Consider the following 26,414-nt stretch of genomic DNA (forward strand, 5'->3'; position numbering starts at 1 on the left):
AATCTAAATATATTAAATTCACTTAATGATATGTTCTATGAGTCCACAAACATTGAAAATAAAGGTTTCTTCTTCCCCTCGTGAAGAACTTACTGTCTGATTCCAGACGCTGCGTTTTATTTTGGAAATCTTTTTGTTTCTTTGTCACTTTGTAAACTTGATTTTTTGAGGCATTGAATTCTGTTGCTTTCATTCCTCCTTTTTTGTGCTCGTTGCATCATAATTCTCTCCTTAAATAATGAGATTTCTTCCCAAATAAAGCTGAACATCTGGAATCGGACCCGCGTCACGTTCAGGTGTCAGGACGCAATCATGAACAGATTTTCTGAAAGATTCAAGGTCAAGAGTTAAACAACAGACGTGTTTCTTTAGAGTTTGATTCTGCGTGACACGCACGTGACTTTCATGTTTTTTTAATGAATGAATGGATGATGTTTGAGCAGAGGAAGAGAAAACGAAGGTGAGCCTGACTTCACAGAGCTTTAAGAGGAAAGAAGGAAAGTTTGGTTTGTTAGTGATGAATCTGATGTTTTTTTTAGGAGAACTGGCCTGAAGCTGACGACAGAAGCTAAAACTCCACTGAAGCTAAACTTCAGGCTAAAAGCTGAGCAGCGAGTGTTCGAGGAGCGTTTCCTCACTTTGTTTGTGAAGGAAATTTCATTTCAGGAACTTTTACATTACTGAAAGCAAACTGGACGTAATGCGTCTCTACTCGTCGGGGGAGTGGGCGTTGACCTCCATGCGGGGCTCCAGGGGGGAGGCGCAGGCAGCAGGAGACGGGGAGCGAGGCTCCTCCTCCTGCAGCTCCACCGAGTTCTCTTTGATGGTGCTCCTCCGGCTGATGCTCCCGCCCAGCCCCAGGCTCCTGATGCTGCCGCCGCCGCCGCCGCTCCGGGGGCTGGGGCTGCCGAACGACGCCTCCCCGCCGCCGCCGCGCCTGAGAACACCCGACACATCAGGAGGAAGGGAAAGAGGAGGAAGAGGAGGGTGAGAAGGAGAGAGGAAGAAGAGAGCAGCGAGAACTTGTTGCAAAGCGAGGTTTTTTTGTTTTTTTTTAAAAGTCCCTGAAATCTGGCAGCAGGCGAAAACTGGAGGGATTAAGATGGCGATGAGAGAGATGAAGAGAAAAGCCTGATGAGGAAGAGGAGGATACTTCCAGGAGGACAGATCAGCAGTGTCTGAGGACAGGTGTGAGACAGGACATGGAAGGAGGAAGAGGAAATGGAAAATCACAAATGATCTCAGACCTTTGAATCAAGTTTTCATCTTTACAGCTGCAGAGAATCTGACTTCAGATCAGGATCAATGACGAGGACGATTGACGAGTCTGATCAGAAGTCCAGGAGCTAAAGGCCTCCTCAGCTCTGTCTGGATCACAGCCCGCAGGCGTCTTCACACGTGTTTCACAGGTTTTATCAGTGATTCACTCTTCAAAACGTTTCCTGTCCAGCTTCAACTCAGGATTACTTTCAGAATCATGTGATTAATTTCATTAAACTTTGGATTTTTCTGCTAAAAATAAAAAAAATAAACCGTGAAAAAACGTCCAGAACGAGAAGCAGTCGGACGTCTTCAGGTTGTTTGTTTTGGTCCAATAATATTTTTTTAATTAACTGTTGAATAAAAACTAATAAAAGCAGAGAAAAGCTGGAGCCAGAGACGGTGAGAAAATGGAATTATTGCTTAAAAATAAGTCAGTTATTGATTGTCAGATGTTATTTCTGATGAACTTTCTACAGATTGAGTCATTAATTGACTAACTGATCAGCAGTGGCAGCTTTGTTTTTGGCTGTGAGATGATATTAATGTTCAGAAATGAATGTACGTTGAAGCGCTGCTTTCTGCCTGAATGAAGCTCGTCTTCAGAGACTGATCACTGATTGGTTGAGTTTCCCAGCGTGTCACAGCTTCGTACCTCAGTTTGCTCCGCAGTGAAGACACCTCCCTGTTCAGAGTGTCGTTGGCCTCGCTCGCCTCCTCCAGCTCCCTCTGCAGTTTCCTGCGGGCCGCGGCCACGCGCTGAGCCTCCTCCTCCGCCTCCTCCAGCTGATGCTTCAGCTGCTTCACCCGCACGTTGCTCTTCTCCGCCTGCGGAGCAGAAAGTTTACAGGCCGTGAGCGACGGCGGGAAAGCGCTGCCTTTGTTTTGCTGACGTCGTTCTCAGAGCGACCTGGTCTTTGTACTGCTGCGCCTGCTTCCTCTCGTCCTCCATCTGGATGGTCAGATCCTTCAGCTTCTTCTCTTTCTGGCGCAGGTTCTTGGCGTTGGCCTGACGCTCTCTGCACAGCACAATCAACACGACGTCACTGAAAGCTTTTACGTCATTTACCTCTTAGAGCTGAACTCCGTTTCCCATCATGCACCTTTACCTGCTCTCAATCTCCAGCTGCTCCTCAGCCTCTCTCAGCTTGGCCTCCAGGGCGGCGATGGAGGATTTGAGCTTGGAGCGGCCCTGGCCCTCGGTCTCCTGCAGTTTGGCCTTCAGCTCTCGGTTTTGTCTCTCCAGCTGCTGCCTGGATCCCTCCTTGCTCTGAGAGGAGGACCGCTCTGCTGCCAGCTCTGCGCCCAGCTGGTCCACCTACACAGCCAGGACGGGACAAAGCAGAGCGGTAAAAGAAGGGAGCGCGCAAGCTAGCTGGTACGCAGGGTCTTGACCCCCTCCTCTCTGGTCCACCCTGAACCCACCAGCTGCTGGCTCTTCCTCAGCCGGTCATTGAGACTCTCCACGTTGGCCTGCTCCTCCTCCAGCTCCTCCTCCAGCTGGCTGATCTTAGAGTCCAGGCGACGCTTTTCATCAGACAGCAGTGATCTGGACCGAGGACGAGGAGGATGGAGAGATGAGATGAAGGAAGAGAAGGTTGAAAAGGGAGTTCAGTTCATCTTAAATTTGCAAATATCTCAACAATGTCTGGCTGAACCTCCATGAGTTCATTGAATATTTTTGGTGCCCAGATGATCATTCCTGACTTTTCTTCTCATGTCAACCATCAGGTCAAATCTCAGCCTCGACCCACAGGTTCTTTGGTTCACGTGTCCTCTGTCTCTACATTAACACTCACTTTCCGGAGGAGTTACTGGCCAGTTCTTCAGCCAGCTCGTCTCTTTCTGTCTCCGCCTGCTTACGAGCTTTCTCAGCTGCTGCCAACATCTGGACGCAAAGACAGACAGAAGGAAAGAGAGTCAAACAGTAAATGACGTAGCTTCAGGAGCTAAAGGAACTGAGCTCGGCCGCTGATGAAAGACGCTCTGAGCTCCTCGCTCGCCTCACCTCGTGCAGCTGGGCGATGTCGGCCTCCATGGCCTTGCCTCTGCGCTCCGACTCCCTGGCCGAGGCCAGCACCTCCTTCTGGTTTGCACGCGAGTCCTCCAGCTCCCTCTGGAGGTCCTTCACCTGGCCCTGTGAGGAGAGCGGAGCAGAGAGCAGATCAATCTGACTGCTACAGTTGGCTAACGTAACGTGAGTAACGGCTCGAACGACAAAAAAAGACTTTGGCGTGTTTTAAGATGCAAACACGTTCATTGTTCTGGAGCTTCGATTTCCTCTCAGCTGAAGGAAACTGACTGAAGAACAAAGCTGCACTGATGTGCGTCCTGACCTGGATCTTGCGGAGCTGCTTGACCGCTTCGTCGCGCCCCCTGCTGGTGGCCTCCAGCTGGTCCTCCATGTCCTTCAGCTCCCCCTCCAGCTTCTTCTTGCTGCCTGAGGCTTGACCCCGCTGCTTCTTCTCCTCCTCCAGCTCCGCCTCCAGCTCACGCACCTGATGGAGAGACAGCAGAGGACGGGTAATCACTTCATAAAAACATCCCGTCTTTCTGCTCTTTGTTTTGCTGTGATTCAGTCTCATAATGTGGCACCACAAACGTATTACATCAGACTCCACCTCCTGCAGCCTGATCAGGTCTAATACTACGCAGAGCAGCAGGAGGTTGTTCTCCACCTGTTTGAGGAGCTGCTTCCTCTTCTCCTCGCCCATCTCATCGCGGGCGTGCAGCTCCCTCTCATGCTGAGCCTTCATGGCTTGACTGTTGACCTCTAGACGCAGCTTGGCGTCCTCGGCGACCTGCAGCTCATCCTCCAGCTCCTCCATCTGCGTCCTCATCTCCTCCACGATGGCCTCCAGGCCACGCTTGGCCTTCTCCAGGTCGTGGACCTGACAGAGGAGGGAGAGAGAGCAGAGATGATGGCAGCATCCTTTATAAAACAAAAGCATTGAGGTTCAGACGTTCAGACATTTCTGCTTACGCTCTTTCCCACGTCGTCCTTGGAGCTGATGAGGTCCTCCATCTCAGCTCGTAGGATCTTATTGGTCTTCTCCGCCTCCTCCAGAGCGTTCTGGTGGTCCTCCAGCGCTCTGGTCAGAGCTAACACCCGCGTCTCCTTCTCCCTCACTTCCGCTTCCGCTCGATCCCGCTCCTCGGCACACTTACTGGACACGGCACGCTCCTCCGCCAGCATCTGACCAACAGGAGAAAGGAGGTGGATGGAAAATGAACAGACGGTTCAGGAGATCTGATCTTCAAGGATGTTTGGAGCATTTTAGACGTTTGAACGAAACTAAAGCTGTCAGAAAAATGTTTGAAGTAAAAATAGTAGAGAAAGCCATGAAAAGTAAAGTACAAGTACCTCATCTTTGTACTTAAAACAGTACTTAGCACTGGTTAATGGATCCCTTCTTAATGGGCGTTCAGTGTAAACGAACCAGATCCTGATTCAAGTCCTTCGTCTGTGCAAATTCTATCTGAGGCTAAAATGAAGCTTCTTCCTCTCAACTTGACAAAACAAACCTGATCAAACTTCTTCTGCTTCTTCTCCAGGTTGGAGACGAGCTGCCGCTGGCTGTCCAGGTCCATGAGGACGTCCTCCAGCTCCTGCTGCAGTCTGCTGCGGCTCTTCTCCAGCTTGTCGTAGGCGGACGCCTTCTCCTCGTACTCGCTGTTGGCGGCCTCCAGGTCGCGCTGCAGACGCTTCTTCCCCTCCTCCAGCAGCTCGACCGTCCCCAGTGTCTCGTCCAGCTTCTTCTTGTAGTCGGACAGCTGACAGAGGGGGAAAGTTGAGGATTGAGTTTAGGATTATCATGTTTCTGTATTAGATTTAAAGAACAGTCGTCTACTTCTAGTTTCTAACTTATGTCCTCTCTGACTGTCACATGACTGACCTGCATGTTGAGGCTGGACACCTGCCTCTCCACGCCCCGTTTGGCTTCGGTCTCCTCCTCCAGCTGCTCCATCAGGCTGTTCCTGTCCTCCTCCATCTGACGCAGACGTCCGGACAGATTCAGCTTCTGACGCGTCTCCTCTGACAGCAGCTCCTGGAGGAGAAAGACAAGATGATGAAAGTGTCCCCACTGCTTTGATCCGGACTGAGACATCTCAATAAATGAGTCAATTGTTCATGGTCACCAGAAGATGGACCTTAATAACTTTGGTGATCCTCTGACGCTTCCTCTAGCGCCACCTACTGATCAATATCTACTTCACTGGAATGGCACAGTTCATGGTTTCCAGAAGATGCATCCTCACCCTAACTTTGGTGATTCACAGACTTTTCCTTTAGCTTCAGACAGCTGCATTTAACTACATCTCTACAAACAGGTGTTTATGGGTGGTGTCCCTCACCTGGGCGTCGTGGAGCTGGGAGGACAGAGTGGAAACGTCTTTACTCAGCTTGATGTTCTTCCCCTCTGCTTCGTTCAACATGCTGGTCACACTGTCCAGCTCCACCTGACACAAAAGGACAAAGATTCAACTCAACAACATGTCAGATTCAACACGGGTGACGGCCAGCTGTCCCTGGATTCGTTATCCGTTCATTTTCTGTCCACTCACCGTCATCTTGGAGACTCGCTCGCCGAGCTCGGTCCTCTGCCGCTCGCTCTCGTTGAAGCGTGAGTGCATCTCATTCAGCTGACCCTCCACCTTCTTCTTCTTGTGCTCCACATCCTGTTTGGCGCTGGCGAGGGATCGCAGGTCGGCGCTCAGATCCGCGGACTCCTTCTCCAGAGCCTGTTTGGCTTTCTCCAGACCAGCTCTCACCTGATGATGTTTTTTAAACATAAACATAAACATTTTAACTGCTGTGAGCGTCACAAGCTAAAGTCCAGTCTAATGTTTTGGGTTGGAGGCAGAAATCTCAAAAACCATCTCAGATCCTAGACCAGAATCAGAATCTAGACTGAACTGCACATCAGTTGTTGTAATGTGATGTCATCTGCTGAACAATACCCTCTTGGCCTGTTCAAGCTGCTCGGAGAGCTCCTCCACAGCTTGGCTGTGTTTCTGTCTCAGGTCCTGGACTTGGGCCTCGTGGCTCCGTCCCTCCTCCTCCATGGCTTTCTTCAGCATGGCCACCTCCTGCTCACGCTTCGCTCTGTCCATCACATGCACACAAGACATCATCACAACACAGCCAACAGCAACGCAGCTCAGATGTCTGGCTTACAAAAGTCCAATTTTATGCAGATGATGCTGTTGTTTACTTTACACCATGTCAGAAAGGCTTTGTGCCATTTACAGTCCACGTTTAGACTAAACGATGTGAGATTTGTTCTGAATGCAGAAGAAAAACAAATGTTTACAAATTCAAACAAAAAATCAGACCTTCCTAGAGAGCAGAGTTTGAGCCACTTTCCCTGTACATCTTCTGTATTATGCTGAGGAAAAAGCCAAAGCTAAACTTCGACTTTTATTTCAGTAATGGAAAACTTCAGTCAGCTCTAAAGCAATAATCAGAACGTGTGGATCAATCAGTGGTCATATATGCAGGATCCAGTGGATCAGTTACAGACCGTAGCTCTTGCTGGGCGGCGGTCGTGTCCAGACTGTCCTCCAGCTCGGTGCGAAGAGCATTCAGCTCCTCTCCAAGATCCCGTCGAGCTGCCTCCACCTTCGCCCTGGCCGCCCTCTCTCCCTCCAAGTCCTCCTGCAGCTCTGACATTAGAACCTCCAGCTCCCGAACCCGCTTCACCGCCGACCCACGCTGATTGCTCTCCTCGTCCAAGCTGTGGACACGGACACACTTGAAGACTTAGTCGGAGGCCTTGCTGTGAATATTCATGGTCCTCAGAGGTTAAACCTCATTGGTTCAGGTGATCCTGTAGCCTTTTCAGTAATGCAACCCTTACAACCGAATGCCTCCCCTTGGACACAAGACAATACATGATGTAACAGGGAGCCATGAAGTTTACTGAGCCCACTTATGGTGCCCCTTCATGACCTTCCCTCTAGCGCCACCCTCAGGGTAAACCTAGACGGTCACGATGATGATTACAGCGTCTGCTGTGTAGCGCCTCTTACCGGGCCTGCGTGGCCTGGAGCTCCTCTTCCTTGGCGGCTAGCTGCCCCTGGATCTCGGCTCGTTGGGCCTGCAGGTCGGCGTGCTGCTCCTGGAGGTCACCCAGCTCTGCCTCCACCTTCCTCTTGGCCTTCTCCATGTCCTGACGACCCTTCTCCTCCTTCTTCATACGCACTGCACTCACAGGAGGAGGACAGGGAATGATGAAGGCTCATTTTCAGGTGTGATGAGGAAAACAAATTAATGTTCCTGCAAAGAAAATCACTGAGCACCTTCACAACCCAATGCATCAAAGAACTTAAAGAAACCTGTGCGTGAACTATTATCTGCAGTCTTCTATATATACTGTACAAACACAAGTGAGTAGAACTGAAAGCAGGCCAGTGAAGGTATTTAGAGTATTTGGGTCGTGCTGACTGACCCTCCAGGTCAGAGATCATGGACTCGTGCTTGCTCTTGAGTTTGGTCAGATTCTTGGACTTCTCCTCCTCCTCTGCCAGGTTAGAGCTCAGGTCAGCCATCCTCTCTTCCAGAAGTTTCCTCTCCTGCAAACAGAGACGGCGTGAGAACGGTGTGTCCTGTGCATCAAACACCACAAAGCAGAACCACGTCAGACCTTCTGCAGCTTGTTATTCTGGTCCTCCATGAGCAGAACGTCCTCCTCCAGTTTCTTGACTTTTCCCTCCACAGCCACTTTATCCAGCTGCAGCTTCTGCTGAGCATCTTCTGCCTGCGCTATGTGGGCCTCCATAAGCTGCAGAAAAGCATCGTGGGTAATGAAATACAGGTTGAAAATAAAGGAGAGCAAATTACACAAAGCTGAAATTTTGAAAAGTCAGAAAACGCTGGTGGAAAAATTAACTTACAGCTGAGGTACAAGAGAAGCATGTGACAAAACACAGAGCGAGTGAAACTGATGGACATACGATGAATCGACAAAACTGTTGTTGTAAATATAATAATAACTCTGTATCATTACTATTACTGATAATGATATCGCAGTGTGGCCACCTGCAGCTGCTGCTCCATGTCCTTCTTCTCCTGCTGCAGGGAAAGGCTGCGATCCTCCTCCTCCTCCAGCCGGGCCTCCATCTCGTGCAGGACCTCCTCCAGCTCCTGCTTCTTGGCCTCCAGTCGCACCCTCATCTCCTCGGCCTCTGCGTACAGCTCCGTCTCCGCCTGGAGCTTCACCTCCAGCTGGCTGCGCTCCTCCATCAGCTACAGACACAGGCTTCTGTCATTTCTGTCATTTTAAGATGAAGAGATAAAGAGCTCCAGGTGTCTCACCTGGCTGTGTTTCTGGGAGATGTCCTTCAGTTCTGCCTCGGCCTTGGCTGCCACCTCTCTCACTGACTTCAGCTCTTCCTCTTTCTGGCCCATTTCTTCTTCTTGTCTGGTGACCTGCAGCAGGGGCTTCACCTGAGACGTAGACACGTCAGGTCATAGTTATTAACAGGAACTGAAAAGACTGCAGCCCCAGAAACACCTAGTCAGGCTCAGCTCTGCAGGTCAGGGCTTTAGCATTAAGCCTGAATCATAGCTATTGTTAGCATGCTAAAGTTACACTAGCAGCAAGTTATCAGCTAGTTAATGCTAACGTCCTGACGTTAAGCTGGCAGAACACACACTCATGTTCACTGTGTAATGAGTCGGTGTGAAAACTCATGCACGTCTCTCTGGTGACTTTGGATAATCTCTTTCAAAGGTTGTGTGTGTGTGTGTGTGTGTGTAACCTTGGTGAAGAGCCTCCACCACTGCCAGTTCTTGAGTTTGAGGTAACAGGCGCAGTTCCTCTGGATGATCTTCATGGCGCTCAGCTGCTGCTGGCGTTTACTGAACGCCCTGAAAACACACACAAAGAGATATTAGAAAGCCTGTGAGTGTGTGTGCGTGTGTGTGTGTGCGTGTGTGTGTGTGTGCGTGTGTGCGTGTGCATGCGTGCGTGTGTGTAAATGATGCAGCAGGTGATTTTGAGCGCTCGGCCTCCAAACTTCTGCATTTGTCTGACTGTGTCTCTTACTTGCGGGCCAGGAAGCCTCTTGCTTGTCCCTGGAAGGCGATGATGATGACGGTCAGTTTGAGGTCTCTCTCCTCCTCCAGCTGGGCCAGAACTCCCGTCCTGAAGAACATCTTACTCTGACCAATACGGTACAGGTTAGTGTCCAGATCCAGGTGCTTTACCTGGAGGAGGCGAGACGGAGAGTGGAGACCATTTAGAGGACCAATAGAAACCTCTGCTTCTTCGTCTGACTGATATCAGAAAACGCTCAGATCCCTCCAGCTCACCATCAGACAGCACGCCTGCTTCCCATCCATGAAGCCCTTTGGGATGGCGTTGGCAGCCAGAATCTCATATCTACAAACAGGAAAACACACTTTGCATCAAACTATCAGTCACTGATAAACAAACGCTGGTGTCGTTACAAAGAGGTCTGAATATGATTCATTTACGGTAAAAAATATATATATAAATACAAACCTTTCCCAGGTATGAGTGAGCCAATGCTTTTATTTCAAAATGAACCTAAATGTGAGATGAGGTTTGGATAAATCCACACCTGAAATAATGAAATGTGGCCCTCCAGTGGTCACTGTGAGGAACTACAGCACTACGTTTAAATTAATAGACTTTAAAACAGTTAAAATCAGGATGATGTCACTGTGTAATATCCATGTTTCTGATACCTCTGAAGATGAAGAGACATGTCCTCACCTCTGCCTGAACTCCTGGAACACGATGCGGTTGGGGAATCCCTGTCTGCAGATTCGGATGCCCTCCAGCACACCGTTACACCTGAGCTGCTCCAGCACCAGGTTGGAGTCCATCTTCCCGGCCTGCAGTGCAGGAGCGGACCAACGATCATGTTCAGACTGTCCTGAGTTAAAATTTAAATAATTAGCTCTGCAGACATTCAGAGCCGGAGCGCTTACCCTCTTCTCGTGGTTGGGGATGATGCAGCGGACGAAGTTGGGCTGGGTGTTGTGCAGAGTGGTCATCAGCTTGCTCAGGGACTCCTTGTACAGCTGACCCACTGTGCGGAACATGCCCTTCTTGGACTTTGTGGAGGTGGGCGCCGAACTCTCGGACATCTTGGTCATGGTCTCCAGACCCACCACTCGATCCACTGACACGGAGGACAGACACAGCAGAGAGTTACACCACAGCTGATCACATCAGAGCTCTGTGCTGTGAAAGGTGAATGTGGACACGTCATGCAGGACTGACCGTCTTTCCACAGGTCCTGGATGAAGGTGCTGGAGGAGTTGTTGAGCAGAGCCGTCACATTGTCATTCAGAGGGTCCATGTTCTTAGTCAACCAATTAGCTGCGTTGTAGTCCACCTGGAAAAAAAAAACACATGATAAGACTGATGTTTTCCTTAAAGTCAACAAATCCTATGAAAGGACCAACAATGTGCTCCTACTGTCTGACTTCCTGTCTGTGGCTCTGCTCCAAGCCCATTGGTTCCTACTGAAAAGGTAAATCTTGAACATCACCTCACCTTACCGGCGTAGTGCAGAATACTGAACATCAGTTTGTCTTTGTGCTGTTTGGGTTTGGAGAATTTCACGTGGCCGGTGTGAGTGTTCAGCAGCTTGTCCACGAAGGACACGTCAGTGGCTTTGGGGAACCAGCACTCCTCGTCCAGCAGGGCCAGGATGCCTGGAGGGTTGTTCTGCAGGACGAGGGACACGGAGACGCAGTTTAAGAGAAGATCTTCAGTTTTCCTGCTTGTTTTTGACCATGTTTTGTCCATTTGTCCACTGACAGCTTCAGACGAGGTTTAGTTCATGACTTTGAATGTACCTGAACCACCAGCCAAGACCTTTTGTTGTCTCTTCAGATGAAGAGACATTCGATTAACTCTGTCTAATAATCAGACGTATGAATGGATCAAACTCCTGGTTGAAGTAAACCACGTGCGTGAGGCTGCAGCTCGTCCTCACCGGCCTCTCGATGAGCTCGATGCAGGGCAGCAGGTCGAGGCCGAAGTCGATGAAGTTCCACTCGATGCCCTCCCTCTTGTACTCCTCCTGCTCCAGGATGAACATGGTGTGGTTGAAGAGCTGCTGCAGGCGCTCGTTGGTGTAGTTGATGCAGAGCTGCTCGAAGGAGTTGTCCTGCGGCAGGAACGTCATGGCGGTAAATAAAACATCAGCAGAAGAAAACACTTCAGTCTTTAACTCTGTTTTCAGTCACCTCAAAAATCTCAAAGCCGGCGATGTCCAGGATGCCCAGGAAGGAGGACGACTGCCTCTTGCTCTTGTCCAGCGTCTTGTTGACTCTGGCCAGGATCCAGCGGAACAGGCGCTCGTACATCGCCTTCGCCAGAGCCTCCACCGCGAAATCAGCCTGCAGGAGGAGCAGGAGGAGGAGGAGGAGGAGGAGGAAGACGCAGAGACTCCTGAGACTTTCTACTTTTCCTTCACTGTGTTTCAGAGGGAAATATTCTTCATCTTCTGCGTTAACGAGCTCTGCTTTGCTGTTACCTGCTGCTTGGTCTGCGCCTTCTGCACCACCTCCCTGCCCACTTTGATCCTGGGGGTGAGGATGGCGCGGGTGAAGTCGGTGACATTGATGCCCTGCAGGTGGCACACCTTCTGGGCCGCTGGAGACAATGGGAGACATGAGACAAGGACAGGTGAGACAGGTTTCCAGGTGAGCTTACAGTGCTGCTGCTGGGATTTAAACATGGTTACCGGTGTTGTCGGGCATGGTCGCCTGCTCGCTGTTCCTCTCCTTCTCAAACTTGATGTTGCCCAGCTGGAGCACCGTGGACACCACCTTAAGCATCCCTGCAGAGAGGAAGGTGAGGATGGAGCAGAAATGCAGCAATGATGAAGACGTCGTTTTGCCTCATCCAAGTAAATAACAGAGTTACAGAATCCTGATGAGACATTTCTGTTTTCCAGCATGAATTCAGTGATTTCAGTCAGATGTGAAACTGCTGGACTACGCTTTGCATGGGGGGGGGGTTGTTCTGGGGGGCTGTGAGCAGCCTGTACCTATTCTCTCTTCCTCAGTGAAGCCCATGATCTCCATGGCCTCCAGAGTCTCGATGAACAGCTCGTCATCCTCCTGCCCGGGGATCTGCACGTGACCCGCCAGCAGGAAACGATAGCAGCTGAAATCCTCCAGCAGGAGCTCCTCTGAATACACACACACACACACACACACACACACACACACACACACACACACACACACACACACACACACTGCACTTTTAGAGATTTTTTTGGATTGACAGGAGCTAACAGGTTCCCTCTGCCCTCAGCCTTGATGCTGAGCTATGAAACACCTCGCAGCGAGCCGTTCAGCTCATGAAATGTGTGTTTCCTGCTCGCGCGGCGCCTCCTCACCCCTCGTCTTGTCTTTGGCTCCTGCCACCATGTAATAGAAGATGTGGAAGGCTCGCTCAGTGTTGGCCTGACGAATGCAGCGAGACTTCTCCAGCAGGTCTGAGGAGACGTTAAGAGCACAACTCATCAGTGAAAAGGCACATTATTTTTTATCTTACATTCATAACATGGTCAGAATCTGATCTTTAAAGGATACAGGTGTCAATATTGGCTCCAACGATGTAGCCGGTCACATCGAAGTTGAGCTTGATGAACTTCCCCTGAGGACGGAGGAGAACGCACCACTGAGATAGAAGACGTCCAAACGTTCTGACTCTCAAACTGATTCAAAGCTTACAAATCGTGAGGAGTTGTCGTTCTTGATGGTCTTGGCGTTTCCGAACGCCTCCAGGATGGGATTAGCCTGCAGCAGCTGCTTCTCTAGCTCCCCCTGCAGGCCGTAACACCACACACCTCTATGGTTCATCTACCATTCTGCATATTCATCAGTGAGCGTCACATCACATCACAGCTGAGTGTCACATTAAACCTGAAGAAGGAGCCTTTGTACTCACGTAGGCCAGAGATCCAGCCTGCTGCTGCTGCAGAGGAACAGAACACAAACCGGTTAGAGCTCAGTGAATCGCCTGCCTCCGTTCAGGAGGCGCTACGTTCAGCATTTCCCCAAACTTGGCAACCGGCGAGGCCAGAGGTCAAGCATCAGTAAGTCTTGGCTAAACAAAGCACAGATAGTTCTTCAGCGGATCATCTGCAGCTGAGCGAACCTTCAGTCAGCATTACGGAGGATTTGAGGGGAAGATATTAAAAGCTGCACGAGGATCTCCTGTAAGTGCGGAGCCCCTCTAACGCCACGTGTTTCACTGCTGCGCTTTCATCACTTCTTTCATCTTCATGTATTATCATATCAGGGAGAAGATGCACTTTAATATTTTGTGATAGTAACCAAACTTTTCATGTGATACTGCAGTTCAGCTCTTTCTTAATCTGAGTGTCTGAGCAGCGAGTGTCACGATCGAAGCTGAACTGTGGAATATTTGTTCTCTATTATGATATTTTTAATGTTTCTACTCACAGGATTCGCCTCCTTCTTGCCTTTGTGCGAAGAGGCGACGACGGCCAGGTACTGAATCACCTTCTTGGTGTTTTCGGTCTTCCCCGCTCCAGACTCACCTCTGAGAGACAGGAAAGACAGACGTTACGACAGTTCAACACGCTGAAGAAATCATGTTTTTCTGAAGGGCAGAACTGAAGCTGTCAGATCAATGACGAGCAGACGAGAACAACGAGATGATTAATCCAAGAGTTCAAAGACAACTCTGAGCATTCAGTTATTGTTTAATTTTTAAGCTAAATAGACTAAAATGTACAAGTCAAACGTCTGAAATGTGAGTATTTGCTTGTTTTCTTTGTGCTTTATTATAGTGAACTGAGTATTTTTGGGTTTTGGACTCATCAGTGTGTCAGTCTGAGCTTCAGGAGATGTTTTTGTTTTGGCATTTCAGAGAGCAAACGATTGATTGATTGATTGATTGATTGATTGATTGATTGATTGATTGATTGATTGATTGATTGATTGATTGATTGATTGACTGATTGATTGATTGAGAAAAACATCCATCCGATGAATTGATTTCAATGAGCTGCAGCTTTATGTAAATCTGAACATGAATCTGTGTTTTAACTAGCTCAAGTTTATGGTTAACGCTCGGCTGATGGTTCCAGGGAGTGTGTGTGTGTGTGTGTGTGTGCATGCGTGCGTGTGCGTGCGTGCATGCGTGCGTGTGTGATGGAAAACGGTGACTGCTGTGTGTTTTGACTCACGTGCAGAGGATGGACTGGTCCTCGCGGTCTGTGGACAGAGAGCGGGACGTTAAAGGGGAAGTGATGTGAATGTTGACTGAGCTGAACTCGTTAGCTGAAGCCAAGCTGAACAGACCAAACATGAACTCTGAGGCGGCGCCGCTTCGCTCGGACACGAGAGCGAACGCCTCTGAAATCTCGCTCAGAGGGAGATTAGCCTCCATCATCATATGGTCTAAAAATAGCAGGTGGATGCGGCTCCGTCGCTGTGATCTCGTCTCCCTGCTCCATGTATGGCCATCCTGGGCTGAATGGAAAGTCCGGACTCGGTCTGAGGTCACCGGCGGACCATCCGGAGGCCGGACGGCACGCTCTGAGGCTTCAGCTGGGGCTGCTCGCTGCCGCCATTTAGCAACTTTCAATGAATCATTGAGCTTGTGTGTGTTTACTGTTTTCTTTAACTGCTGCGAGAAGATAAAGAAGAAACGAATTCATCTCCGCTCTTCATGTGAAATCGCTCTGGAGGCTTTTTCTGATCAAAGTCAGCAGTTTCAAACGTGATCGTTCACCACAGAGCTGCACAGCAGCGTTAGCAGCAGCGTTAGCAGCAGCGTTAGCAGCAGCGACTCGTGAGAACACGTGAAATAAAAGGTAAACACATCGATTATAAGAGAAAATACACAGTTAAATAAATCTGAATGAAAGAATAAGCATGAAAATCACTAAAAGCCAAATACCTGCAGTATGCAGTACATGTACAAAGCTACTCTCACAGGGACAGCATGAAGTTTCTTCCATTAAAATGAGGACAGAGATGCTTTTCATCATTTGGGTGAACTGAGCCTTTAAGCTTCAGGTTAGCCGGCTGGCTTCATGTACACATGCCTGCAGATTCAATTTCAGCATTTAAAGCAGAAAACAGGACGGAGAGATTCATCTTAAAGGTGTGGTTACACTATGCTGATCACACACACACACACACACACACACACACACACACACACACACGCGCGCTGACCTTGCATCATGTTCCTGTAGGCGTTGTCTGTGATGGAGTAGATGTGTGGCGGCACCTCGTGGCGTTTCTTGCCCTTGTACATCTCGATGATCTTCTCCGAGTAGATGGGAAGCATCTTGTAGGGATTCACCACCACGCAGAACAGACCTGAGTACGTCTGCGGGGGGGACAGGAAACACACCTGAGCAGGTGGGTACTTCCAACGTCAGCATGAGTCCATGACCGTCAGCTGAAGTTCAGCCTCAGACTCATCTGTGCAGGTGGATTTAATGATCCTTCAGACAGAGACGTTAAAGACATGCTGAGTGTCTCTGTGTGAAGTCAGACGTGTTTCAATCAGCCCATCCTGATGCTGACATCACAGCAGAGCTTTAATTCACAATTTGATCGAATAAAAATGCCAAATATTCAGTTTTTGCTGCTTTCATTTGTTTTATGTGACATAAAACTAAATATCTTCAGGTTTTGGACTGTTAGAGGGAAAACGAGCAATTTCAAAACCTCTTATGTTCTGGAAAGTTTCAGCCTCCATAAAAAAACAAGCATTGAGGAAATAATCAGCAGATTAACTGATGATGGAAATAACATCACAGTAATTAATCCACTAATCTCTGAAAGACGTCCACGTCGGTGCTGCAGGCGTCCTCATGTTAAAAACATGTAGACCTTAAAGTCGAGTCACGCTGACGTCCAGCTCAGAGACAGCACGAATATGAACGAATGATCGGTTTTATCTGTCCTCTCTGGGATCAGCAGCTTTACATCGAGGGACTCCAGAGGTTAAACTCACACTCAGCTCAGCGTGAGACTCGTCTGTCTGCTCATATATGGACTGGAGGGACGGCGGCTCTTAACTTCAGAGATCTTCACGGCGGTCTGTATTAGACGCACCCGCTCGGGTTTTAATTTTACATCCCGCACCTTATTAGACTTTGTCAGACGGACTGAAAAAATAAAAACATAAGCTGTTGATCCTTCAGTCCATCCTGAGCGTCTGTCTGTCTGTCCGTCCGTCCGTCTGTCTGTCTGTCTGTCTGTCTGTCTGTCTGTCTGTCTGTCTGTCTGTCTGTCTGTCTGTCTGTCTGTCTGTCTGTCTGTCTGTCCGTCTGTCTGCTCGGTCCTTAAACAGGGACGCTGCACCTGAACGCGAGAACTGAGAAGCCTGCTGACCTCAGATCAGCAGCTTCAGCTCTAACGTTTAGGCTTTCATGTAGAGTGTGTGTGTGTGTGTGTGTGTGTGTGTGTGTGTGTGTGTGTGTGTGTGTGTGTGTGTGTGTGTGTGTGCGCGCTCCTCACATAGATCAGGCTGGAGAAGTATCTCTCTCGCAGGTTGTGGAGGACGGAGGCCTCGTTGAGGAAGGTGAGGGCGGCCATGTCCTCCACCTTACTGAACTTTGGCGGGTTCATCTTCTGGATGTCGTCTTTGTTCACCGTCGTCTTCTGACCGTTGGACAGCTCCACCACCACCTGCAGCCAGAGACATGCAGAGACATGGAGAGACACGTAGAGGCACGTAGAGACACAAAGAGACACGGAGAGACATGGAAAGACAGGTAGAGACACGGAGAGACACACAGAGACACGGAGAGACATGGAAAGACAGGTAGAGACACGGAGAGACACACAGAGACATGCAGAGACACGTAGAGACACAGAGAGACACACAGAGACACGGAGAGACACGGAGAGACACACAGAGACACACAGAGACACACATAGAGACGGGTTAGGTTAGGGTCTTTCATTGTACTCTCGTTCTGGTCTCGTCGTTACTAAAGTGTTTGTAAAGTCAGGTGACGCTGCAGCGATGACATCATCGCGGTGCACGTTACCTGGTCGCCCTTCTCCTCCTTCACGCTGGCCTGCTCGAAGCCCTCCCTCTCTGACGGCACCCACACCATCTTCTTGGCCGCCCAGTCGGCTTGCGCCAGCCCGCTGTTGCGGAAGTCATTTTCCAGGAAGAGGAACTTGCTGTCCTCGGACGCCGGGTCAGCCATGTTTGAAGTCTCGCCGTTAGTGGTCGAATCGGGTGCGCGGGCGGCGGAGTGGATCTCTGGCGGTTCAGAGGCGGTCGAGCTGATGTCTGGGTCGTCGCTGGCGACGGGGTCGGCCTCTGGTGGGTTGACGGGAGTCGGGTTGACCTCTGACCTTGGGTTGACCTCTGGCCTGCTGACAGACGACAGAATCAGACACACAAACAGCAGCTGTTCCTGTGAGTGTGAGTTTTAGGTGGTGGTCAGGCTAACTTCTCCCCCGTTTCCAGCATGTATGCTAAGCTAAGCTAATCGGCTGCCAGTGTAGCTGCAGGTTCATCATGAGAGTGGAGTCAATCATCTTCATGAATTAGAAGAATTCATCAACAAATTCAGCCAAGAAAAGTCTTTGATTTCAGATTTGAAGTATTTCTCTGAAACTTTGGATATTTATGCATAAAAGTGATGATGATGATGATGATGATGATGATGATGGTGATGATGATGAAGTTTTTTAAGCTTTCTCTGTCAAAGGAAGCGTCTTTTTGCAGGAATGTGCATTTCCACACATTCACAGCTGGAAGCTGACCAGTACAAGCACAGTCTGATCTGGGTGGAGTGGATGGAGTTAAGGGCCTCGCTCTGGGTGGAGGAGGTCTCCACCCAGGTTCAACCTGCCAGTCCGGGGATTGAGCCGGCAACCTCCCGGTCACAGCTGGCGTCTCTGACCTTCAGGCTCCAGTTAAAGTGATTAGAAATGATCGATGATCGCCTTCTTCTTCAGGTGTTTGTGGTCTGATGGATCAGACGTGACAGTGACAGAAACATCACAGCTGTCATCACACGATTCAACGCCGAAGCACAACGACACAAAATGTGAAGCAAAGGACAAAACATCAAAACTTCAGGAGCCGTGCAGATGTTTAAACAGTCTTCGTCACATTCGGCTGACAAGCATCGCCTCTCCTTCCTCTTCCTTCCTCTACATGCGAGCATCACATTTACATTTGGTTCCACTGAACTCGACAGATAACAGCCTCAGCACATCAATGAGCTACTCACCGACTTATCCTCGCCTCCTCCGGCAGGTCACAGGGCCGCTTTGACCTCCCGCTGAGCAGCAGGCAATAAAACATGAAAAGCAGCACACAGATAACCCCTGCAATCAAACAAGGGAGCTGCCATGCTGGAATGCCCATGTTTGGCTAACCCTCGCTCCTGGTAGCCTGGTAGCCCAAAGAGGGATGCTAGGGACTTAGCCGGCATACTGCCTTATAAGGTGCAGCTCGTGTGTCCAGCCAAGCTTACCGTTTACACCATAATGGTGACTTGTCACAAGGAGCATCCATGTGTGGCCGCCGGCACACAGGAGGAACACAGCAGGTGTGTGAGGAAGAGTCAACATGGAGCGACTCCAATGAGGATTTCAGGCAAATTTACTGAGAAATGTAAAGATGTCAGAGGATGGGAGTCAGCCGACAGACCATAATAATCTCTGACCCACCAGGCTGACAGCACACAGACGCAGGATGATGCTGCAGGTTGTTGGTTTTTAATCAAACATCTCATATTTCTTTCATAGTCTTCATCAGTGACTCCTCTGCTCTGCTTCACTTTGAAGAGTCACGTCAATATTTAGAGTTATTAACAAGCAGCTTTTTACTTCTTCTTCAAGTTTCTCTGCACGTTTACATAATATGACGCGTCTGTCAGCCTCCACCTGTGCGCCAGGTGTGAGGAGGGAGTGAAGCGGGGTACTCACCGAGCAGCTGCAGCCTCAGAGCGCAGACGACAGGACCATGTCAGGGAGATGAAGCGACGATGATGAGGATGATGATGCTGCCCTCCTTCCTCCTCCACGCTTTTTAAACAGGCCCGCGACACCTGGGGGTGGAGCGGCCGCGCGCGACCCGCCTCGTTTCCGAAGATGGCAGCAGCCACGAGCGACGACCAGCCAGCCAATCAGAGCGAGAGGAGAGGTTTAATTGCTCTGCCTTCAAATTAAAAGCTTTGAATAATTGTGTGATTATATTTGACTGTTTTACTGAGGAGGAAATGGAATACTTGTACTCAGACAGTGTACTGTGTACTTTTACTGCTCTCCAGATATTAAGATACGTAAACTATTACACTTTTTAACAGATGGAAGTGGCATCAGAACAGAAAACAGTTCAGATCATCTCAACACTCACATCGACAACATTAAAATAAACTTATCTGTAATATCTGTTCACTTCAATCAGCTCCATAAAAAGATTCAAACACTGAAGAACAAACCAATATTTGGACTCTTTCCACAGAAAGGACAGATTTGACATTTTGTTAGTTTGAGACATGAACCTAAAATAACTGTCCCCTTAAAAACATGCTTTATATCACAGCAGCCTTTTCTCTTTATTATGTGAATGATTAAACTTGGAGATATCTAAATAAAAACGACTCTAAATTAGTTATTCAACTTGTTTCTTTGGACATTTTTATAATAAAGCTTCTCATCAGTTTGCCTCCAAAGCGCAGAAAACACGCTGTTCTGTGTTTTTCAGTAAATATTAAATATTAATATTAAATACAGTTTTATTGAGGAGCATCTTTCCTTAGTTCACCCTGACAGATGTGAAGTAGAGATCATTCTTCAAGGTTTTACGCGGAGCTTTGATTCTTGTTTGTACCGGCTTGCCGTAGACCTCTCGTTTCCATAGCGACCATAGCAAACACTCATTTTACTTGCAGCAGTTTAGTGAACTTAATTTCTGGTGAAATCAGTCTTTTCTGTCCTTAAATAAAATGTCTGCGGCTCCGGAGCAGGAGGACTTTGAGAGGACGTTCACCGTGTTTGACGGCTCTTCTCCGGAGGACGTGTCCCATGCCAGGCAGCTATGGAGCTCGCTGTCCCTCCCAACGCCGCTGGAGTCCCGGCTGGTGTCCGCGGACATCCGGCAGAGGCTGCCGGTGTCCCGGCCGCAGGTGTCCCGGCCGCAGCGCAGCAGCGCCGCCGCCGCTCCGGGTCCCCGCGCGCCGCCGCCGAGCGTCCCCGCGCTCCAGAGACAGGAGGAGAGACGGCGGTATGAGGCCATGGCCGACCAGAGGAGGGAGATCCTGGCCCTGCTGAGGAGGCAGAGGGAGCGGAGGGTCCAGAAGGAGCTCATCTCTGTGGCCTTCAAACCCAAGAAGTCAGACACGCTGGAGGTCCAGAAGCGTGCAGACTGTGAGATGGACCAGGACCAGGACCAGGACCAGGACCAGGACCAGGACCAGGACCAGGAGCTGGTGAGACAGCTGCAGTAGACAGAGACCCGGACCGAGTCCACATGAGTCCACATAAGGGACAAATATGCCAACATTCAGAGGGGGGTCAGGCCGAGTGGGTTAACCCCGCTGCAGCATTAAAGTGACGTTAATGGATCAATAATTAAAAGTCATTGATTGACAGGATGATTCACTTCTGGAGCCTGAAGAGTATTTGATCCTGATACTTTTGTACCACTGATACTACTAAGTACTATTACTTCTTACTGCTTTACTGAAGATTTTCAACGCACAACGTTTACTTCTAAGTACTTTTACACTGATTTTCACTTGTACACTGAAGTAAAAGTACTTAGAAGTACCAGACGTGACCGTTGTTCCATCACTGACTGCAGCACCTGATCTTTGAGCATCAGTGCCAGAGTCCTGAACCTGTGCAGTCTGGATCATCATCATCATCATCATCATCATCACTGATCCACCTTTAACGAAATCCAACATTTCGTTTCACCGGTGCTTTTTCCTGCTCTGACAGTCGAAACGTCTGCCATGAAAACGATGGAGCATTAAACATCTTCAGGTTTTGGGACGAAACAAGACGTCTGACATATCAGACATGTTTGTGAAGGACTCAGTCTTCTGGCTGTAAGTCACGTCTTGAACTCTGGCTGTCAGCCTGAGCCGGTACACAGCAGTTTGCTTCAAACAGCATTACGTAAGGTGAAGTGAAGCCTGTGTGGGTATTCAAATTCCAAATATCCAGTGCAGAAGGCCCGACCATAATAGGATAAGAGGAGGCCTGCTGACTGTTGACTTTAGCTAATTTGGTTGAAGTTTTCAGAGCACACAGAAGGCCGTCGTCTCTGAAGGCTCTTTAACCTCTCAGACGGCGAGGACTCACCCTTAAGTAGCCTTAACGTGATCCTCCACCTCGAATCTACCGTGAGTGACATCAGCCCTCATCTGTTTCCTCACTGCTGAACAATAACGTGACTGAGCTGAACTCCCTCACAGTGAATCAGTGGCAGGTTTGAGCTGGAACACACTGAGGACAGATGGACAAATGGACGGACGGACGGACAGCAGGAAACGCAGATTATCTCTGTTCAGCCACCTGCAATGCAAAGAAGCTGCAGGAACTGTAGATAATAAACATCCAGTGGAGCTTCTTAAACTGCACCTGTGGCAGAAAACCCTGCTCTGTCCACCTGTACGTGCACCTGTCCTGACAGTTTGCACTGTGTTTAGTTTATTAAAGTACCGTCTGTGATTTTCTACATTTGTGTCCTGATGTGATCAAAGAGGACTCTGTCCCACAGACCTCCACAGTGAAGCCAGCGGCTCCTTTAGGCTGCTGGCACACAGAGCTTTGAGCTAAGTGCTGCTAGCGTCAGCATGCTAACACGCTCGGGCTGTGTCGTGCTGATGTCAGCAGGAAGTGTTCAGGCCTGCAGTTTACCATCTCAGTACATGTGCTAACTAAGCAGAGCAGCTGAGGCTGATGGGAGCTTTGCAGCTGTTTAAAAGTGGTCATTCTGAACTTCACAGAGGACGTTAAAACTTCATCAACGAGAATAATTTATACAAAACAGGATCCATCCAAAACCTGTGGAGACGTTTCACTCAGAGTCATGGATGTCAGCCTGCAGGTGGCGCTACAGGAGAAGCAGTAGAGTTATTTCAGTCTGGACTGACGCACTCAGTCACTCCACATCCACCGTCCTGCTGCTGGGAGTACTGGAGCACCGATGTGGAGTCCAGTGATCCACAGACTGGTGGTCAGTGCCAGCTGAGTCAGACCTCTGGAGAACTCAGTCTTAATGCTTCAGAACATTTATGCATGAGATTTAGTTTGAATTCTTAGAATAAAAGAAAAATATGTTATTATGTAAATACTGGAGACCAGTAAACATACTGGTCCAGACTGGTGTAATGACACAGATTGACCAGGAGATGTCAGTAACATCTCATTTGATCTACAGTTGGTATGTTAGGGGACAAAGACTGTAAACACAAAGGTGGGTGAACCTGGACGTCTCTCTGTCTTCTTGCTCCTGTCCTCGCTCACTCGTCTTCATCGTGAACTGCAGACACTGAGCTGAGCTGCAGGCTGATCTCAGGCCAGCAGGGTCTCTTCTCAGGGTGGAAACAGATCTGTAATATCTGCCCACCAGCTGCTGTGCGCTCACTGGCTGCTCTTCATCACCGCTCATGTGAGTCGTGGAGCTCAGGGGGAGCGTTATGGTCGGGGGGGTGGGGGTGGGGGGGGTTGACGCTCCTGGGGGGTTGACATTTGATGAGGAGCCAATCAGACGATGTTCAGGCAGCACAAAGGTTAAAGTCCAGTTTCATGAACCCTTAAAGTGGTTTTTTGGTAAATATTGTCTCAGAGTTTGGATCATTGTTTTCTCTTCTTCTTTAGTTTTGTACCAGGTGTGAGACGCTCTGCAGTTCAAACTCGATTGATTCACTCACTGAAATATTTATCAGAGGTAGAAGAGTTTACACGGACACATGAATCATTTACAGGAGGAGTCTGAGTTATTCTTCATCTGAAACAGACGAAAAGCCCCCAAACAACAACGTTAGTACGTCTGTCACTGGCTTCCTGTCTGTGGCTCTCATCTCGTGTGTGTGTGTGTGTGTGTGTGCGTGTGTGTGTGTGTGTGTGTATGTGTGTGTGTGTGTGTGTGTGCGTGATCACGGAGGGACAGCTGCTCCATCAGCTGACGTCTGCGAGGAAAACACATTCATTTTGTCTTTTATTGAGTAAACTTTGGCACAAAGCGGTGTGTGTGCAGCAGACACAAACACTCCAATCAGCTGGCTTTGTTTACACACACACACACACACACACACACACACACACACACACACACACACACACACACAAGTTTGTACTCGAGGGCCCTGATTTCCATAATGCGTTTCCTTCCCTCTGATCTGGAGGAAGTAAAGAGTCGACAAACGTCATCACCTCCTGAAAATGTTGAGGTCGAGGTCTGAAGCTCAAGCTGGTCCTGACAAAGGTTGAAGTGTGTGTGTGTGTGTGTGTGTGTGTGTGTGTGTGTGTGTGTGTGTGTGTGTGTGTGTGTGTGTGTCGGAGGACTCTCCACTCACACGCCGCTGAGGAGAGTTTGGTGAACATATCTGAATCTGTGCTGTGTTCAGAGGCTGAATGACATCACACTTTAAATTCCAGGTGATGCTGAAACCTGAGCGTGTCACAGATCAGGATCAGGTTTGGTCTCCGCAGGAGGAAACAAGCTCTTCAACACTTCTGTCGACCCTGTGCCTGATGTGAGAGGACTCGCTCACAGCGACTAACCCACGCTGAACCATGTCTGTGGAGCTTTTCGGGTCATTAGACATTTCCATGACAGATGTTCATGAATGTATTTTTAATGAAAACGATCCAAATATCGAAGCTGTTGCAGCTCAGTAAAAGCAGGTTTGAATCCAAATGCTCGACTCCAGGACCAGGCTGCCTAAATGAAAAATGTAAGTTACCTGAAGGTCGAAAGCAGGCGAACATCAAAACCAGACAGGCTGAAGGAAAACGGATCCGACAGGGAATCAGGCCAGAGAGCAGGAGGGACGAGCGGGAGGTACCTGCGGGGCTGATGGAAGTGGGAGCAGGTGTGCAGGTGGGCGGGGGAGGTCAGATGATGAGGAATGGCAGGAACACAGGGGTGACTGCAGGACAGGTGAGACATGGAAGGTAAAAAAAAGCAGAAAATCTGAGGGTTAGTCCACACTGACAGGCGGCAACAAGTGTTAAATGAACACACACCTGCACACACCTGGACACACCTGGACACAGAGGCGCTTCATATGCTCAGGTGCAGAGGGACACTGAGGAGATTTACACACCTCTCTGTGGCGTCTGTGACAAGCTGCTGTGTGATACAAGAACAAAAGACGCATGAAAAACAGTCGCTGACAGTAAACTGAAGAGGGACACAAATCAGACGCAGCAGCTCTCCAGAGGCCGTCCCTGAGGCTGCCTCTGAAGGCACTGATATACAGCCGCCTCCTGGCCAATAAAAGCGGCGTGCCCACCGGCATGTTTTACGGCTGATAAGTACCAGGAGCAGTCCTGTAAAAGTCCCACTTTTAATGAACAGGCTTCTCTCTGACTTTGAGACGTCCTTCGGGATTCACCACAATCGTCTCAAAGCTGCTTTAAAGCTGCTCCTTTCTGTGCCGGCTGTTTGATCACACACACACACACACACACACACACACACACACACACACACACACACACACACACACACACACACACACACACACACACCAGGCAGTAAAATGTTTTACTGCTAATAAAGACTCCGCCGCCATGATGTTTGTGCTTCTTGACTCCAGAGATGGAACAGGAAGCGCTTCTGCCTGGTTTGTCTGAACAAATCATTTGCTCGTTAACATGAGAGCGAGATGTTTAACAAGACTTTTATTTTTCTTTATTTAAGCTCAAACTGGATTTAATTAACTTAAACCATCAGCACGAGTGTTACCTCGAAAACGTGAAAATGATCGTCCATTGATGACCCTCAGGCCATGACAGTAAACACTGATGGCAGGGACGTCCCGTTGGACATGAGTCGTCTCTTGAACGCCTCTCTGTCTCCTCTCCTGTCCTGGACGTTCTGTAACGTCGTTCAGTGAAGCAGCGCGCTGAGCAAACACTCATGTTGAACACTGCTGTTATTAATAGAGAAGGTCGTACAGCAAGCCTGTTTGTGAAAATGCACCTTGAGATGAAGTATTACTGTCATCAAGGCCCATTAAGCCCAGGCACAAATACACATCTGAAGTACTCTGCAGCTCGCTCAGGGCCAAACAGCAGCTCGCTGTCGGTGCTCGGTGCTTAGCGCCGTCACAGCTGGACCTCTCTGTGTGGACCGTTATCTCAGGTCTGATCTCAGATCAGTCCTCAGCTCGTCTGAATGAGTTAAACTCAGACTGTATGTGATGTCTCCTTCTGTTCTGAGGCAGCATCAGTTATTTTGTAGAAACTTCACATTAAATAACGTGACAGGAGACACTTTTACTGACAACCCCACAGAAAAATCAAACATTTAGCATTTAGCATTAGCCAGATGTTTTCCTCAGGAGATAGTGGACACCAAAAACAGAGCTAAAGGCCTGAATGTTAGATTCACTGCTGGCCAGAAACACAACGAATAATAACGATATTAACACAAATAACGTGGAAGAAGGAAGCTACATGCTAACTTTTTCTTGCACTGCCCCCAAGTGGTCAAAAATAAACTAATGCTGCTTTAAATGACTGGCAGAGTCTAAAAGCCAGTTTACTGCATTTGTGTGTAACAAGAACAGTTTTATCCTAAAATCTGTCAGATGTCTTTTAATCTGCAGCCCGAGCTGTTACACTCATTTCTCCGCTAACGAAAGGCGTCCTTCCTCACCTGCAGCCTCCAGCGTCTCAGTAATGAAGCTTGCTGTGTTTCTGGTTCGTTATAAATCGTCGGCTGCAGTGAAACAGAAGCTTTAACTGCTCAGCTGATCTTCCCACTCTGCACCTCTGCAGCCGTTACAGCTCAGAGTCCATTCATCACGTCCGTCTGTGGATCAGACACACCTGAGAGGGACGGAGGGACGGAGGGACAGATGGACGGCTGCTCGGCACGAGGCTCCATTCATCTCTAGTCTCCAGAAGTCAAAGTCCGGCCGACAGAACTAATTTATTTTAATAATTC

At 49.0% G+C, this 26,414-nt stretch overlaps 2 protein-coding genes across 2 annotated transcripts; one reads left to right on the forward strand and one right to left on the reverse strand.

The window, feature by feature from the left end:
- Window positions 1–563: 563 nt before the first annotated feature.
- LOC139343260 (myosin-11-like) lies at window positions 564–17,469 on the reverse strand. The gene is made up of 42 exons (XM_070980775.1): window positions 17,305–17,469; window positions 16,769–16,939; window positions 15,473–15,629; window positions 14,476–14,503; window positions 13,727–13,826; window positions 13,209–13,235; window positions 12,992–13,084; window positions 12,851–12,914; window positions 12,655–12,753; window positions 12,298–12,441; window positions 11,992–12,087; window positions 11,782–11,900; window positions 11,492–11,644; window positions 11,239–11,412; window positions 10,794–10,967; window positions 10,518–10,632; window positions 10,223–10,416; window positions 10,005–10,126; window positions 9,578–9,647; window positions 9,312–9,472; window positions 9,025–9,133; window positions 8,579–8,710; window positions 8,303–8,509; window positions 7,908–8,045; window positions 7,713–7,836; window positions 7,294–7,465; window positions 6,786–6,998; window positions 6,223–6,367; window positions 5,827–6,033; window positions 5,617–5,721; window positions 5,157–5,309; window positions 4,786–5,034; window positions 4,244–4,456; window positions 3,939–4,151; window positions 3,597–3,758; window positions 3,269–3,397; window positions 3,060–3,148; window positions 2,686–2,809; window positions 2,370–2,578; window positions 2,171–2,279; window positions 1,916–2,088; window positions 564–937 (listed from the first exon to the last, which is right to left on the reverse strand). The coding sequence occupies exons 1-42, from the start codon at window positions 17,467–17,469 to the stop codon at window positions 709–711; spliced, it is 6,030 nt and encodes a 2,009-aa protein (XP_070836876.1). The 3' UTR covers window positions 564–708.
- A 2,760-nt stretch (window positions 17,470–20,229) lies between these two features.
- Window positions 20,230–20,730, forward strand: hoatz (HOATZ cilia and flagella associated protein). Its single transcript, XM_070981523.1, has one exon. It carries the CDS (start codon window positions 20,230–20,232, stop codon window positions 20,728–20,730), a length of 501 nt encoding a protein of 166 aa, XP_070837624.1.
- Window positions 20,731–26,414: the final 5,684 nt, after the last annotated feature.

This window comes from Chaetodon trifascialis, chromosome 15 (genome assembly GCF_039877785.1).
Source record: "Chaetodon trifascialis isolate fChaTrf1 chromosome 15, fChaTrf1.hap1, whole genome shotgun sequence".
NCBI classification, from domain to species: Eukaryota; Metazoa; Chordata; class Actinopteri; order Chaetodontiformes; family Chaetodontidae; genus Chaetodon; species Chaetodon trifascialis.